The sequence below is a fragment of the Pochonia chlamydosporia genome, chromosome 2, assembly GCF_001653235.2.
Source record: "Pochonia chlamydosporia 170 chromosome 2, whole genome shotgun sequence".
NCBI classification, from domain to species: domain Eukaryota; kingdom Fungi; phylum Ascomycota; class Sordariomycetes; order Hypocreales; family Clavicipitaceae; genus Pochonia; species Pochonia chlamydosporia.
Window position 1 is genome coordinate 1,388,450 of NC_035791.1, and position 16,149 is coordinate 1,404,598.

The following is a 16,149-nucleotide window of genomic DNA, read 5'->3' on the forward strand; positions in this document are numbered from 1 at the left end:
GATGGAACCGCCAGAATCATGCCGCGCATCAAACATTTATAGGCGCTGCCTACACCTCACAGCCATTCCATCCTTTGGAATGAAGACTTTCGCGATCAATAATTTTTGACCGATCGATTCCTCACCATGGAAGTTAAACGCAATCCCAAAGACTCCATGAAGTCTACATGGCGCCTTTCGCCTCGCTCCGAATGGAGCATTTGGCACCGCGCCATCGACCGGCTTGACGTTCACCACGTCTTCCTCGACAAACCAGTACCGGTGCACGCCAAAGAAGACCCCGTACCCTACCTACCAGACTGGCAAATGCAGAGATGGATAATATTCCACGCCATTATTCCACTAGCTATCCACTACGCCTTTGTGCACTTCACAGGCCGTAATCTCAGTGTAATTGGGGCATTCGCCTTATACCACATCTTCCTCACATACAACAGCGTCAGAGAGATACAAATCCTCCGTCGTCTAGGCCATATATACGGCTTCCTCGACGGGGATAAACACGAAAGGGACGGCGTGCCAGACGTCAACGTCAAAAAAGTATTCATGTCCCTCCTCTCAGCCAGCAACGTCCGCCCCATGCTCGTCATCATCCTCGCCTACAGGAAGAACCAGCTCCCCTCGTCCATTAACTGGGCTTGGCTCCCCGTTGAAATCACACTCTATGGACTGGCCGTAGACTTTTGGTTCTACTGGTACCACAGACTGATGCACGACAAGGGCAGCCTGTGGCAGTTTCACCGCACGCACCACCTGACGAAACACCCGAACCCACTGCTCTCATTGTATGCAGACGGGGTGCAGGAAATCTTTGACATGATTGTCATTCCACTGCTGGCGTTTTACACCCTCAAGATGGGGTTCGGGTTGCCCATGGGCTTTTATGAGCTGTGGATGTGTCATCAGTACTTGATATTTGCAGAGGTGCTGGGCCACAGCGGGCTGAGGGTGTATGCGACGGCTCCGTCGCCATTGAGTTGGTTGTACATCTGGCTTGGGGTGGAGGGCATTATTGAGGATCATGACCTGCATCATCGGAGAGGGTGGAAGAGCAGTTTCAATTATGGCAAGCATTCGCGGATTTGGGATACGATTTGGGGGACGGTGACGGATCGGATTGAGTGCAAGGAGGAGAATATTGATTATGCGAATCGGGCTTCGTTTCCTGCGTGGTAGGAGGTATGTCACGACAATGCTTGTATTGTAGGCTAGATTGATGAAAAAGACTTTATGAATGGTTAGCGGTTTCTAAATTGACATATAGTTTGAACAACTTGGTGCGAACCTCTGACGGGGTCACAAATCATTTCTCCTTGGCCAGGCTGCAGCCAGACTGGCACTGACCGATCGAAGTCATTCATCGACTGATCATTTGCCTTATTAGTCACCGGAAGCTTCTCACCAGGTCGGTACCATGAAACTTTGGGGCCTGAAAGTCGGTGCTTGAAATGAGATAGTCATGGAATCTATGTGAGAAATTGAGAATGAGTGAAGCTTTATGTCCAGCCAATTGACTTTGGCGCCTCATGCGGCGCCCATGTTAGTCATCGGGAAGCCGCAACTCTGCCGCGTGCCTGCTTGCGTGCATGCCACTCATGCTCATGCGTCACTCGGCCTTTTGTGACTCGACCCACATCGCATGCAGCTTAGAAAAAAAGCTGATCGACTTCGGCCACACCAGACTCCTCCATCCAAACAGGTGGCGGCGTGGGTGTTCCATTCCTTTATATTTTCATCATCTGCCGTTGCTGATGGAATCATGCGGCACAAGGGGTCTGCAAATTAACCGTCTGCTCTCGGCGTCACTCATTAGCCGGCGACAAATTGCCCTCCCTAATCACAGCTTCCTTTTCTCAGTCCTTGCGACCAAGACGCCAACTTATACACCAGCGCTGTCCTCGGTGCGAACCTACAGACGACTGATCCGACCTAGATTCAAACACGGAGATAGCTCCATCATGACGACCACCGTTGAGCTTGCGACTGTTCCGTCGGCCGATACGCCAGGCACATGCATCTACCTACACCATGACCGAAGGACGTACATCTTGGGCCAGGTGGCGGAGGGTACGCAGCGAGCATTTGGTAGCCGAAAGATACACCTGGGAGGGACCGAGCACGTCTTTCTCAGTGGGAGTGTTGGATGGGATCAAATGGGCGGCCTGTTGGGTTACCTGCTCAGCGTTGGCGGCGCAATTGAGGCAGCCAAGGAGGCGACAATCACAGAGAATGTGAAGAGGAAAGAAAAAGGGCAGAAGCCGCTGAATCAAGCGGTTCATGAAGGCATCAGTGTACATGGCGGAGACAACCTCTGTCATATACTAGCTTCTTGCCGACCAGTCATCTTCCGACAACCTATCAAGGTGCGACCCATTGAGTCCAGAGACGATCCTAGAAGTGCCGACCCTGCCAGAATAGAGCCAGACTGGACGGATGATGCTGTTCGGGTGTGGAAAGTGCCCGTCAGAAGAGCTCGTTCGATTAGTCCACCGAAGCGGCGCCACGAGGAAATGTCAAACAGACATGAACAGACACAGACACAGACAGAAGACGGATCTCCGAAAGGACGATCTCCCATTTCAGACCCTGAAGTTGCTGCCAGGATTGTGGAACGAGTCATGTTTAGTGGCAGCCTCATCAATGGATCAGTCTTGCCACGCCGCTGGATTCGCGATCTCAAGCCGACTGATAAAGCCGTCATTGTCGACGGCAGTACCATGAAACCTTACAAGGGACCATTTGCGTCTGATGGTGCTGAGCTCTCAAATCCTTATGAAAAGGCATGGGTGTTTCTAGAACCTGGTGACAGCATTGGGAATGAAAATGATGAAAGCGGCCTTGCCGTCAATCATATCCCTCTTCCAAAAACTGCCTACGGCGACACATCAATGTCTTACATTATCAAGTGTCACGATCGAAGAGGCAAATTCAACGCAGCCGCGGCAAAAGAATATGGCGTCAACGTCAAAGATTTCAAGCTGCTTACCAGCGGGCAGTCGGTGGAAGGAAAAGACGGCAAGGTAGTCACACCTGAGATGGTCCTTGGCGAGCCTCAGCCTGGCAAGGGCATAGTGGTTGCAGACATTGCCACGCCCGATTTTCTCGACTCATTCATGGCACGACCAGAGTGGGAGTCTCCAGAACTGATGAAGCATGTTTGTGCAATGTACTGGATACTTGGTGAAGGCATGGCTTCTGATGCCCAGATCCAACAGTTCACAGAGAAGCACTCCCACATTAAGCACATTTTCTGTGCCAAAGACACATGTCCTGACATGATTACTCACCCTGGTGCCGCGGAAATTCAAACCAAACTACGGCAGATCGATCCCGAGCGATTCCCCTTGCCTCAATTCGACAACACCGTCAGGTTTCCCACGCCACGCGCCGACTCTCCCGTCGAGTTGGGACGCGCTGGCACAAGTTTCCAGCTAATGCCTCGGGTTGCCTTTGATGACGAGTCAATGGCTCAATTTCCGGATTTGCTGGCTGCCGCAAAATCGGTAGACAAAGACCTGATTTCTTTGGCTGATGAAGCCAAAGCAGAGGCTACAAATGCCGATTTCCTCGCTCGAGTTGAACAAAGCGAAACAGACATTCCCAATAGGGATGCCGAGATTATTCCCCTGGGAACAGGTTCATCCATGCCGAGCAAGCATCGAAACGTCTCGGCAACACTCATCCGAGTCCCCGGAATAGGGAACTACCTCCTTGACTGTGGTGAGGGCACACTCGGCCAAATACGCCGCGCCTTTACCGCCTGGGAAACTGCCGACATCCTTCGCAATCTCAAATGCATCGTTATCAGTCACGCCCATGCTGACCACCACCTGGGTACCGCATCCCTCATCAAAGCTTGGTATGAACAATCGCTTCGCGACGGCACCCAGGACACCCTCGCTATATCCTGCATCGGCCGCTACCGAATGATGCTCGAGGAACTCTCGCAAGTCGAAGATCTCGGCTTCCACCGCCTTCGATTCCCTAGCTGTCCCTCCCCGGATGAGCAAGACCGCGACATGACCACTGCAGAGGACCTTGGCGAAGAAAACTTTGGTCTCCGGTCTATCAAACGTATCCCCGTCCCGCACTGCTGGCGCTCATACGGCACACAGCTCGAACTGACGTCTGGCTTGCGAATTGCCTACTCTGGCGACTGTCGACCATCGAGCGCGTTTGCCCAGGGATGCAAGGGAGCACACCTGCTCATTCACGAGTGTACCTTTGGTGACGATAAGCAGGACCATGCAAAGGCCAAGAAGCACTCTACAATGGGAGAGGCGCTTGGCGTGGCGAGAGAGATGGAAGCGAGGAGAACGCTGTTGACGCATTTTTCTCAGCGCTATGCAAAGTCAGATTCGCTGAGGGCGAAGGCAGTGGAAGGCGAGGAGCAGGATGTGTTGCTGGCGTTTGATCTGATGAGGGTTAAGCTGGGGGACTTTCAGAAGGCGGCTTGTTATCTTCCTGCTGTGGGGAAGTTGATGGAGAGCTTGGATAAGAAGGGGTTGGATAGACTTGAAGATACCACTCAATAGATAGGACAGCTACTTACGGATCATGCAGCATGTTGAGGTTTTAGACTTGAATATACCACTCAATATAGGAAAGCTTGATTCCACTTTACGGATCATATAGTATGTTGCCGACCTAGACTTGCGCAGTTGTGTTGAGATGCCATCGAGCGAGTTTTGGACATATCGCGGATAGTTTTAGCGTTGTACTATACTTGTGACAGACATGGTTACTCGTTGCCCCGTAATTACATGCTATTGAGTACAGAGAGATTGCATGTTTCAGCTACAAGGTAGTTACCACGGATCTGGAGGCGTCATGTGAGCATGCAGTCAAGTTTCAATACCAAACATCTCCGTAGAATGTGAAGAGTTGAGTCGAGCTAGACAAACAGCAACTGTATTTACACTGTTCAACAGACATACATCCAGCATAATAAGCATCAGCACAACTATTCGTACCCTCTTCACAGCATTTACCCAAAAACACCTTATCAATCGCTGCCACATCAATGCCTTGAGTCGTGAACCCCACGAACAATAAGAAGGCCATCCAATCACCGACATCGGCCCCTCTGACCATCCTTTGTTCACTGCCCTCTCAAAAGCCGCCAATTCACAATCCGCCCCACCAAAAAGTCCAGTCTCACGATTCACCGCCCAGCCAAGCCTTTGGAAACCGCACGAACCCTTCAAGCCGCCAAATGCCGAACCTCGTCACAATCAACACACTCTAGGCGCAGCTTTCTTTGTCAATTAACAAACCCGGACCACAGACGACGGAACAGAGCGGCGACGAGCTCGGAATTGTCAACATGTCGGCGTCGTTACCTGGGAATAGGGACCTTCCGGTTTCGCAGTATGATCTGGGGACGTATCTGGGGAGGGTGAAGCATGCGGTTGGGTTGACGGATCCGAGGTACGATGTATTCTGGACAGTTTCCGGGTCAAACTTCAAGATGAGGGCTTGACTCCTGTCAATTGAAAAGATGACTGACCTGTCGCAGCACCCTCCTCGCCGGGACGAGCGGTCTCGAAAGCGCAAAGCGCCTCGTCACGGAATACAAGACCGGAAAGATAGCACACATGACGCCCGAGCTATGGCATGCGAAAAAAGTAGTCGACTCGACTCTCCATCCCGGTACGACTCACTACACCCCGATACCAAAACGCAAAAACTAACCTGCATAGACACCGGCGAGCCCGTGTTCCTCCCCTTCCGCATGTCCTCCTTCGTCATAACCAACCTCATCGTCACGGCTGGCATGCTGCAGCCCGGCCTCCAAACACCCGGCATAATCGCATGGCAAATCGCCAACCAATCCCTCAACGTGGCCATCAACTCCGCCAACGCGAACAAATCGTCCCCCATGTCGACCGCCACGCTCGCAAAGTCCTACGCCGTCGCCGTGTCGGCATCCTGCTCCGTAGCACTGGGCCTCAACTCGCTGGTGCCCCGACTGCGCGTCACGCCCGCGACACGCAACATCCTCAGCCGGCTGGTGCCCTTTGCGGCGGTCGCGACGGCCGGCGCTCTAAATGCGTATCTTATGCGTCGGGGAGAAATCACCACTGGCATTGATGTGCGGCCCGTGCTGTCAGAGGATCAGAAGAGGAAATTGCAGGAGGAGGGGAAATCTGAGCGCGATGTGCCTAGCTTGGGACGGTCGCAAAAAGCTGCCAAGCTGGCTGTGTATGAGACTGCGGCTAGTAGGGTGTTCAACAGCTCGCCTATTATGATTATCCCGCCGATGGTGCTGTACCACATGCAGACCAAGCAGGCTTGGTATAGGAACATGATGGAGGGTGCGTATATCAAGTCGCGGCCGAGACTGGCGGCCGGTATTCCGATTGGCTTGAATTTGGTGCTTATTGCGGCTACGTCGTTTGCGGTGCTGCCGTTGGCGCTGGCTGTGTTCCCGCAGCAGCAGGAGATTGCGGCGGAGAGCTTGGAGGAGGAGTTTAGGGGGAAGGGCGGGTATAACGGCAAGGTGTGGTTTAATAGGGGTTTGTAGGTGGTGGATAGAGGAGATGAGGCAATTCAGGGTGATGGATGGCGTTGGACAGAGCGGTCGTTTGGCGCAGATTTTGGGGCGCGGACAAATACTATAGATTAGATTTGCATGTCGTTGTAGAATACAAGAAAACTTGGCAATCACGAGCATCAAAGCTAGCCAACTTCCGCAATCACCAGGGATAAACAGACAAACCATCTATCAAATGCTACTTAGAGAAGTAAGTTGCCTTTGTATCAGCTAAGTAAGGCGCTACTTATCAGTGCTTGAAGCTGTTAAACTGTCCATCAGCTCACCCAACATCTAACATCACCACAAATCACAACTCCAACGCTACCTCACCGCAACAGCAGCATCCTCTAAACCCCCAACCTTCAAAAACACATCAGACCTCAAACCATCAGCAGCCCACGTAAAAGAAACGACCCTCCCCCCATCCACACGAAACCTAAATAGATAACACCCCATCTCAACAGAATTATACCTCCCCCTCCTCTTGGACTCATCATGCCCCAAAACCCACTCAAACACACCCTCACACAGATATCTCAACTCATATTCTTGACTATCACGTCCCTGAAACCGAAGTGCCAATTTATTCCGCGAGTCACACACCGCCAAATCAACCACAAATAGCTGCGACGAGTGCACATATCTCCCTGCAAAAGTATCTAACCTTGGCGTCTTGCCATCCCGCATGTTTTCTATCTCAGTGGCCATGTTTTCAAAGAGACTGATATACCGCTTACTAGCTTCCATTGCTAGTTTGACGTAATCATTCGAGTCTATATCGAAGAGTGCTTGTGTAAAAGTTCGAGATATCCAGTCCGCTGCGTCGCTAAGGGCGATGGAATTAGTGAGCACGATGACAGCGGATTCCGTTGCCGGAAAGAGTGCCATGTGCGAATAATATCCCACTGTGCTTCCCTGATGGTAAATCATTTGCATGGGGTGATGCTCATCTCCAAGGAGCGGTTGCTCTGAAAGCGTCCAGACATCCATGTTATCCCCAATTAGACCAACTCGTCCAGGAAGTTGTGTGCGTATCCAACCTAAACCATACGACCGTTCATTCAGCGACGGATTCATAATAGCAGCATGATTGCTCAAAATATACGGCACGTCCTTCAGCACAGATTCATCCGGACGCGAAATACAATCCAGAATAGCACCCGCCCATGTCGTCAAATCCTTTACGCTGGAGAACAACCCCCCCGACGCTTCGAAGAACGTATCCCTAAATACCTGCCGTTTCGAAAGATGAAATGCCGTCCCGTCAGCCAACCCAGCATACGGCTCAGCAACACCCTCCAAAGAATCAACATCAAACCCCGTAGATGTCATCCCCAAGGGGCTTAGAACAAGCTCCCGCAACGCCTGCGCGAGTCCCTTCCCTGTGACTCTATCAATAACAAGACCTGCAAGAGCGTATCCCCACACAAAGTACGACCAGCCCCCACGGAAGGGAAATAACTGCGGAAAATGGTTGAAGAGTGTGAATAGAGATTCTTTGGGTAGGAGCATGTCGCCATCGCCTTGGAACACGAAGCTCATGGCTGCCCCGCCTGCTAGACCACATCTATGAGAGAGGATGTCCGTGACGGTAAGGAGATTTGTGATGATGGAGTCATCTTGGTTTAACTCGGGGAGGAGGTCCTTGATGGGCGTGTGCCATGTTAGGTGTCCTGCGTGGACGAGCTTGGCTATTGCGGCTGCGATGAAAGCTTTTGTGAGAGAGCCGATGCCGTAGGCTGTGTTGGAATCGGTTTTGATTTGGTTCTCCAGGTCGCTGTAGCCGTGGTTATATGTGTGGAGGAGTTTCCCTTTGTGTATGATTGCGATGGAAGCTCCTGGGACGCCGGAGGCTTGGCAGATCTGCGAGACTTGGGTGTTGGCTTTTTGGAGTCGACTTGCGATATCGTTGGGTTCTGGCTGAGTATCTTGTGCGTTATGATTCATTTTGTAAGTTACTGCGGGATTGGATAAAGACTCGGGTTTGAAAGAGGTGCCAAGGGAAAGGATTGATGTTGGGTAATGGCCAATTCTTGTGAGATGTAGCTAGTACGCTGGCCACGATGCTTCCAGTGCCAAGGTTGGATGTGAAGACTACGTTACAAGTGTACGGAAATTGTGTGAACGATAGTATGGCGCATGTAAATTTTCGTGTGAATAAAGCAGATGGCTTGTAATCGAAACGCAAGTCATTTCTGCGACCAGCAGTCAGCCGCGATAGACAGCATACTACAATCTACACTCAATATACTCAGTGCACCAAGACAAAGAAAACCAAGTAATCCATAATGGCAAAATTTCCCCGCTGGGGACGAGGATACATGCAGCCAATATTGGGCCGAGCGGCTCACTTGGGTCGTGCATCGTGGTCGATGCTCTTCTTTCATGTCTGCAGTACATGACTTGGGGGTATTGGCAAACTAATTTACTGAATAACGGGGAAACAAGCAATGAACATCGCTCGGAAGTCATCAATCTTGCCGGGGACACAGCATTCAACTTAAAGTCACCAACGATACTTGGTCATTGGTAGACATGAAGACAAAACTAAATTCAAAACTCAATAAGACAATCTATGGGTCATTCGTCGTTAGAGCACGCTCTGCATCAGACATATGCGGCTTTCCTGTAGTCGAGTTCCTCCACAAAGTAAAAACGTTCCCCTGCCGACGAGCCGCTATGTGGCTAAGCTCTCAGAGGCATGGTTCACGGCCGGTATCCCATATTCTCAGGGCTACTGATTCAAATCAGTGTTTGCCTTTTCCATCGTGGTCCTACGGCTATATGGGCATTCCCAACAAAAGCCGGATCCTACAATCCCTGGAGTGGCAGATGTCCCCATCTAAATCGAGCAGGGCAGCCTGCCAAACTAAGATGGGGAATTCCCCGAATTGCCTTTTGCCTTTCTGCTGGATATCCTATCCCCTCATGGCAAGACTGGGCGTGACAAGTACACTTGCACCACCGAAAATTCAAAATTCCATCCCTGCCCTGAATGAAGGGCGCCCCTATGACAAGGTTAGCTGCTGTAAGAGTGATGGGTGAGTTCGGTGCATGGGAGTAGACTTACCATTCTCCTTCAACCGGTAGTGTAGTTTCTGCGATTCATGTCCGAACGAGCATCAGTGGAGGAAACAGAGCTCAGATTCGTCGTCATCTTGGCCATGAAAGCAAGACGTCTCTGCATTTCGTTGATTTGCTGCAGGTTACGCGCATCATCAGGCTTGTCCAGTCCGCGGCAAAGGGTTTCAACGGCGCGTCGCTGATCGAGCCACTCCTCAATCAGCGGCTTGGCTGAGGGCTTTGCGTCGGCTACTGGCATTGACTTGAGCGTCGCCTTGCGAGTAGTAGTTTGTGTTTCAACCACCTCGGGCTTTCTCTTGCGGCCCTTGGCAGATTGACCACTGGCGCCTGAAGGCGGCGAGCCACCAGCGCTTCCATGGTCGTTGTGAACGCGCTTCATGTGGTCCCTGAGGTTCCACTGGCGAGGGAAGCCATTACCGATGACGGCGCGCTCGCAGCCGTCATAGACACAGAGGAAGGGCTTATCGCCGTGTCCGTGTAGTCCGTGTGCCTCACGCTCATGGCGCAGGAGGCAGGCGGTGGAAGAGAAACGGGCACCCTCACAGGAATCTGCCTTGCAGCGGTATGGCTTCAAGTGTGAATCGACAAATTTGCTAATTCCCCGTTAGTTCCATCAAGTCTAATGCTGGCATGGCAGGTCGGGCGAAAGACTTACTCGTAGTTGCACTTGAGCTTCTCGGGCTTGTGGCTGCAGGTGTTTTGTCCTTCCCAAGGACAATGGAAGAGCCCATCTGATCCAGGGGTGGCATTCTTGTAGAGCTCGTGGTCCCGAGCAGAGGACTCACCATCACTCCCATGTCTGCGAGATGCATATCCACTGGGAATGGCCAAGCCATCTTCAATCTTGGGAACGACGTCCTTGCTCTCTGAAAGGGCCATCTTTCGCTCCGCACTGATGAGAGATGTGTGAGATTCCTGCTCGGCGTTCGTGCCAAAATAATCGACATACCTGGGTGTTTCGCCAACGACTTCAGGCGACGAGTTCGGGCTCAGCGCAGAAGGCAGCCAAACCTCGTCAATTGTAGCAGGGGAGGAAGTCCGAGAAATGGAGCTAGAGAAGCAATCCCATGAACTCGGTGATGAGTTGTCTGGCAACACTGACTCGGGACCCAAATGCATGTGTGCGGGCACCATGTGCATGGGAGTGGTGTCAGTGACGGCAAAGGCACCGCCAGCAGTGGCCATGTTCATGCCAATGCCGCCGAGCTCAGACCAATACATTTGGGAGTTCACAGTATTGGCATCGGCAGCTACCAAAAGGCAAGAGTCCATGCCGGCCAAGGTACCAGCAGTGACACCTGCGTGGGAGACATTCCTGAAGGCGGACACATTACCTCTGCTCAGTTGTGAAGATTGAGAGAGAGACGAGCCACAAGATCGGCTCGAATCAGCCCTGGACATGGCTTGAGCCATAACTGAACTTTGCGCAGTGGTCCTTGGGTTTGTCCAGACAGATTCCATGGACGGAGCATGTTCTAGTCTTGATCCTCTAGGGGTAGTCTGACCAGATGTGAATAGATAGTCCTCGGCCTCTCCAGAGTGTGATGATCCATTGTCCGGGTAGTCTTGGAAGGTCTGAGCACCCTCTGAAGTTGGCCATGATGATCCGTTCAGAAGGTCTGTGGATTGCTCTGTTTGAGCAAAAGAAAACATCCCGTTGGCATTTGACGCCATAGATGATTGGGGGTAGCTGTAATCGCTGCTATGGTCAGTATGACAAACACTACGGTGATACTTTGAAAATGCATGTAGTAGAAGAAAGACAATGAACATAAAACAAAACGAAATCTACCGGGAGTCAACTTTGATCCTGTCACAAGGTTAGTCCCAAGCCCATGTACTATATTCGGAGAAGTGTTTACAAACCCAGCCAAGTACTAAAAGTACATCGTGATATTCGGGGCAAGGTCTTGCAATCCAGGGCAGGAATTCCATCATGTCAAGGTTCCATGTGATCGATATCAGTGTCCAAGTGGTTCGTAAAGGCGAGGTTGAAAATTGATCCAGTGGCTCGATGATTTAACGCAAGCATCACGTTGTTGGTCCGGTTCATTGAAGGGGTGAGTCGAACATAGGTGACAAAAGGTCCAAAGTCACTCCGTTATCAAGTTCATATTGGTTCGTTTAGTCCATAAAGACACGATGCTGTAAATCAGGTTCGCAGGTCCAAACTCAAAAAGACAAGATCAAAATCCTCATGGCAGTGAAGCTGAAAGAACAAGGTTCCAAAAATCCATGTGGCAGACCATGTGTTCACAGGTTTGTGTAACTTGTTGTTGTGTCCTCTTTTTTCGCGGCTGCGATAGCAATCAAATTGGATTGCACGAACTTGTAAAAAGTTCTTATACCGACGTTTACCACGCGTCAGACTATTTCGACACAGATTGGTTCATCTGCGTTCCGTGTCCATAGGGAATGCAAACTGAGAAAAGCAGAATGCTCGATCCAAAATGAAAACGCTGGTCCTGTGCAATTCCTGGAAATAATTTGGTCCGAAATATAATCCTATAGAATCCAAAATGCTCACAAGGTTCGAATTCCTGGGGTTTCTGGTTTCTGTATTCTTAATCGCATCAAAGCGGGCCATACTCACCGCGAAATGGCACTGTAGTTCTTGAAATTGTTTTCTAGTTCCTTGCCCGGCTCGGGCAAGTACTGTATTCCGTTTCACTCCGCGGAAACTTGTGTCGTAATGATCCTCATTTGTGGCCATGTCCTGGATATGATAAAAAGGTCCCATTGGGCGGCAAGATCCGGTCAAGAGAGGCAAGAGAAAAAAGAAAGAAATACATGATTTCTCGCGCAACATGAAAAATGAAAGTCCTGGAATTCAAACGGAAGAAAAAAAACAGTACCTAGAAAGTGATTGGACCTCTTCGAGGTCAACTGTGCTATTGTAACCTGGCATGTTGGCCTGGCGTGACACAACAAGAGCAACTGGCATTGTAATCCTGGTGGAATGTGGTGTGAAGAGCACACAGATACAACCAAAGATCGAATTAGATCAACTTGGAGGTCTCAGTGGCAAGGAAGAAAAGGCTAATACTGTCCCGGTGGCAAAAATGAGCTATGGAGCTAGGCGCCTTGAAGCTTCTGATGCAAAACGGGTCAAGTATAGTAAGTGAATCCTGGGGTTGGTTATGTGTATGGGGACAGTGTCAATCCTTTGGCCTGGTCTGTCTGTGGAAGATCAGATGTTTGGTTTTGAGTGAAAGCGGAAAAGGCTTTTTGTCGTAAGATCAGAAAGTGGCAAAGCTTGTTTTGAAGAAGAAACAAAAGGCTGTCGCAAGGTGAGTTGGGCTGAAATGTTGGGCAGAAAATTTACGAACGAAAGAAGGAAGGGTTGGGCCACGAGGGGACTTGCGGGTTTTATTGTTGCAATGGAAGCCTGACGACGATGATCAAGAGTCAGTCAGCGTCAGCGCGAGCCAGCATCAGCAGCCGTCCCGTCACCCTCTATCAGACGAGACAACACAGAAACCTGCAGATGCTTGCAGCCAGGCCAGCACAGGCCTGCAGAGGCCCGCAGTGAATGGAGTTTTGCTGGCATCCCTCGTCCAGATGACGCCAATCGCAAAGCCATGTTTGGCGGTTCCTTGGCTGGTGCGCACATGGGGACTGACGGACTAACGGGGGGCCGCATGTATGCGCTGGCAATTTCACAACGAGTAATTGCCAGCATGGTGAGTGATTCGTCTGGCCGTACAAGGGTCATGACTGTCACCGGTTTCCTTAACTGGCCTGGGAGGAGGAAACGTCTCACGAGAATGTGCCATGGTGGAGAAGAGGAAGAAGACAGGGCGACATGACTGGTTATTTCGGCGCCAACTGTGACGGCGTCCAGCACCAGGAAGCAGAGGCCGCAGAACAACAAAGCAATGCATGTTTGGGCCTATCGAGCAAATATCCAGTCGGAAACAGCGGGACTGGGGTTGTCGAGATATTTTTTGTCATATCAATCCATGCTGGCTGGTTGAATTGGCCAAGAAGTATTGGTGATGAGACGAACCAGCACAGACACGGCCACGGTCAAAGTCCCTGGATGACATGAGAATACGTCGTTGCCGCAGACTTTTGCGGCCAAGATCTGTCCATCAACAACGTGGCCGAACATATTCTCCGCGTCATTTCCAAAAACATGTCATCAAACGATTACAAACCAATGCACAGGACAGCAAGTTTGACTCAGAGAGAAGTTTACCCAACCAAATGGGGGTGAGCCTGGGCCGACGGTGACGAGCACTGCGTGCCAACACCGTTGTGTGACCGCTCTTGACGTGGCCGCCTTTTTCGCTTCAGGATCTTGTATGGTTGTACCGAAGCGGGGTTGCCCAAGGGCCTATGGACTCGATTTGAGACATAAAAATTTTCGCCTTCAGGCAGCGAATGGCGTGCCTCTCGCGATAGCCACGTATGAAGCAAGCTGAATAACACGCTTCGGTCGAGCCCGCTCGATGTGATGAGACGGGCATGATGAGGGTGCTCCGTAAGCACCTGAATATCTGATAATTGACAGGAGCATGACCCTTCTCCCCTTCAGAAACGGCAAATGGTGGGAGGCATGGCTGAAGACGGAAGGCTAGGAAACGGGACGGCACGCTCTGCACGTGGGGCTGTGGCTGAATAAAACGAAGTTGATGGTGGCCTTCCATGTCTAGTTGAACTTGACCGAGTCCTTCGACATGAGCTAGCGTGTGAAAACCAGGCTGATGATGTCGGGAGCAAATTCTCTTTAGAAGCACGTGATCTGAGAGAGCTATTTCGGCAACTTGATGGCATCACGGTTTTATCTGTGTTGTTCTGTTGCAGAAATTTTGCTAATCTGTGTATCGTTGCAGCAGTGCGACATTTTCCCTGCGTCAATAATCCAGGGGTTCGTTACGAAGAACTTTGCCGACGATGCGTTTCGAATTGCTGTCATCGTCGCTTTGTTTTTTAAAATCAGCTGTTTACCAGGCTTCAACCTACCGAAGTTGAAAATGGAACTGAATACCATATCAACGTTTTATTGCTAACTCCCATTCCACTAAGTAAGTATCTCCATCAACCGAAGGGTGAGGATTCGGTCATCCCCGCGGGGTAAGGATTTCGTGATATCACGGAGGCGGTTCTTGACATGCCCGTCAAGTGCTCATGATGGCGGTAGGCATACTCCATGCCAGGGCATGAAACGGGATTTTCAACATTGTCATACGAGCAGCATGGAGATCTGGAACTCCAGTCACCTCTCTCTATGAGCATTGTTGAACAGTCCTGTCGAGTGACGATTGCGCTTATGAGGAGGAAAATCCATCCGGCCCAAACAGACTGTGGAAATCACTCATCACACAATAATCAACCGCAAATCTACTCCGTATGGTATTGCAGGACTTCTGTTGGGACGAGATGAACCCCAGATCAGAAAATGCTGTTGCGTTCAGTTGCTGAGTGCATATCCATCAGCCGTTGGCTGTATCGACCACAATTTCGCTTTTTGGCTGCCGCGACCTTTTGGGCAAGGAGAGGCTGGTGAATGAGCTTGTGAGGCCGGCTTGACTGTGATCCGCTCTCTTCCTTCAATCCAGCCACAGGACAATAATATGCTCGACACCAAATCAGTGTCTCGTTGTTACTCCGTACAAACGGTGAGAATGAGTTGTCACCAGACATTGACTGGTCACCAATTTCAGCTGGCATCGGTTCGGCGGCCGGAGTGTGCTCCTTATGTTCACACACATCTTGCATATCGGCGACATGACATCTCGCAACTCATATCAATTTCATTTTTTTTCCTCCTGCGACTGCTGCCCCGCTATCGTCAAGTAACCCAACTTGCTCACCCTGTGTTTGGACTGGGCGCCGATGAGTACGTGATTGGGCATCAGCCATTGCATTGTGGACTTTGATGCCCTTTCGCCATGCATCCAACGTCACTTTGCCGATGACACTGTACAGAGCCCACTGGATCTGGCATACAATCTGCATCAACCAGGGCCGTGCCGGATTCGTCTAATAACTAATCGCGCTCGGAGTATTACATTGCCGCTTTATTCAGAGTTGCATCGAACCTACTCCGTACTTCGTAGATGTTTTCTGTGGTGTTGCTGGGTAGAGCCATAGGTCTTTCTGTTGATGCCCGAAGACAAGGCATTGTCTTTCATGCATCCGTCCCAGATTTCGCGCTCTCGGATGGAACTTGGCCCGAGCATGGTAGCTGGTACCTTCGTTTGCACAGAGTTTGTGCAAGGATTTCCCTGTTTTCTCGTCTGCTCTGGTCTGATTCTGGTCCAGTGATGGCGTGCGAATGCTGGAGGCTCAACTGAAAAGTCCCACAGGTGACTTGCAAGGCGTGGTTGGTTGGGCTGCATTTCCAGCATTTTTTGCAAGCCACACTTTGGGCAACAATGACAGATGCCCAATCTGCCTCGGCGCTACTCCGTACTGTGTACTTTGTCAACTTGGCGAATAATAATTCTGGTCATCTCGTCGACAGTAGAGATTGAGGAGCATGCATGCCAATCCCAGGTACTCTGTTCTCTGTATTTTTC

The 16,149-nt window shown here is 50.8% G+C and overlaps 7 protein-coding genes across 7 annotated transcripts; 3 read left to right on the plus strand and 4 right to left on the minus strand.

The window, feature by feature from the left end:
• Nucleotides 1–126: 126 nt before the first annotated feature.
• On the plus strand, nt 127–1,176 carry VFPPC_02559 (fatty acid hydroxylase superfamily protein; the record flags this gene model as incomplete). Its single annotated transcript, XM_018282187.1, has 1 exon — nt 127–1,176. One exon carries the CDS (start codon nt 127–129, stop codon nt 1,174–1,176), a length of 1,050 nt encoding a protein of 349 aa, XP_018146557.1.
• A 782-nt stretch (nt 1,177–1,958) lies between these two features.
• Nucleotides 1,959–4,535, plus strand: VFPPC_02560 (tRNA processing endoribonuclease Trz1; the record flags this gene model as incomplete). The annotated part of the gene is made up of 1 exon (XM_018282188.1): nt 1,959–4,535. The coding sequence occupies one exon, from the start codon at nt 1,959–1,961 to the stop codon at nt 4,533–4,535; it is 2,577 nt and encodes an 858-aa protein (XP_018146558.1).
• Nucleotides 4,536–4,851: 316 nt separating this feature from the next.
• On the minus strand, nt 4,852–5,094 carry VFPPC_02561 (hypothetical protein; the record flags this gene model as incomplete). The annotated part of the gene is made up of 1 exon (XM_018282189.1): nt 4,852–5,094. The coding sequence occupies one exon, from the start codon at nt 5,092–5,094 to the stop codon at nt 4,852–4,854; it is 243 nt and encodes an 80-aa protein (XP_018146559.1).
• Nucleotides 5,095–5,326: 232 nt separating this feature from the next.
• Nucleotides 5,327–6,526, plus strand: VFPPC_02562 (mitochondrial cation transporter; the record flags this gene model as incomplete). Its single annotated transcript, XM_018282190.1, has 3 exons — nt 5,327–5,430; nt 5,519–5,652; nt 5,703–6,526. 3 exons carry the CDS (start codon nt 5,327–5,329, stop codon nt 6,524–6,526), a joined length of 1,062 nt encoding a protein of 353 aa, XP_018146560.1.
• A 333-nt stretch (nt 6,527–6,859) lies between these two features.
• VFPPC_02563 (penicillin-binding protein) lies at nt 6,860–8,485 on the minus strand (the record flags this gene model as incomplete). Its single annotated transcript, XM_018282191.1, has 1 exon — nt 6,860–8,485. The coding sequence occupies one exon, from the start codon at nt 8,483–8,485 to the stop codon at nt 6,860–6,862; it is 1,626 nt and encodes a 541-aa protein (XP_018146561.1).
• Nucleotides 8,486–9,617: 1,132 nt separating this feature from the next.
• On the minus strand, nt 9,618–11,296 carry VFPPC_02564 (C2H2 finger domain-containing protein; the record flags this gene model as incomplete). The annotated part of the gene is made up of 2 exons (XM_018282192.1): nt 9,618–10,215; nt 10,278–11,296. The coding sequence occupies 2 exons, from the start codon at nt 11,294–11,296 to the stop codon at nt 9,618–9,620; spliced, it is 1,617 nt and encodes a 538-aa protein (XP_018146562.1).
• A 478-nt stretch (nt 11,297–11,774) lies between these two features.
• VFPPC_15523 (hypothetical protein) lies at nt 11,775–12,362 on the minus strand (the record flags this gene model as incomplete). The annotated part of the gene is made up of 2 exons (XM_018293276.1): nt 11,775–11,950; nt 12,020–12,362. The coding sequence occupies 2 exons, from the start codon at nt 12,360–12,362 to the stop codon at nt 11,775–11,777; spliced, it is 519 nt and encodes a 172-aa protein (XP_018146563.1).
• Between the last annotated feature and the right edge of the window lie 3,787 nt (nt 12,363–16,149).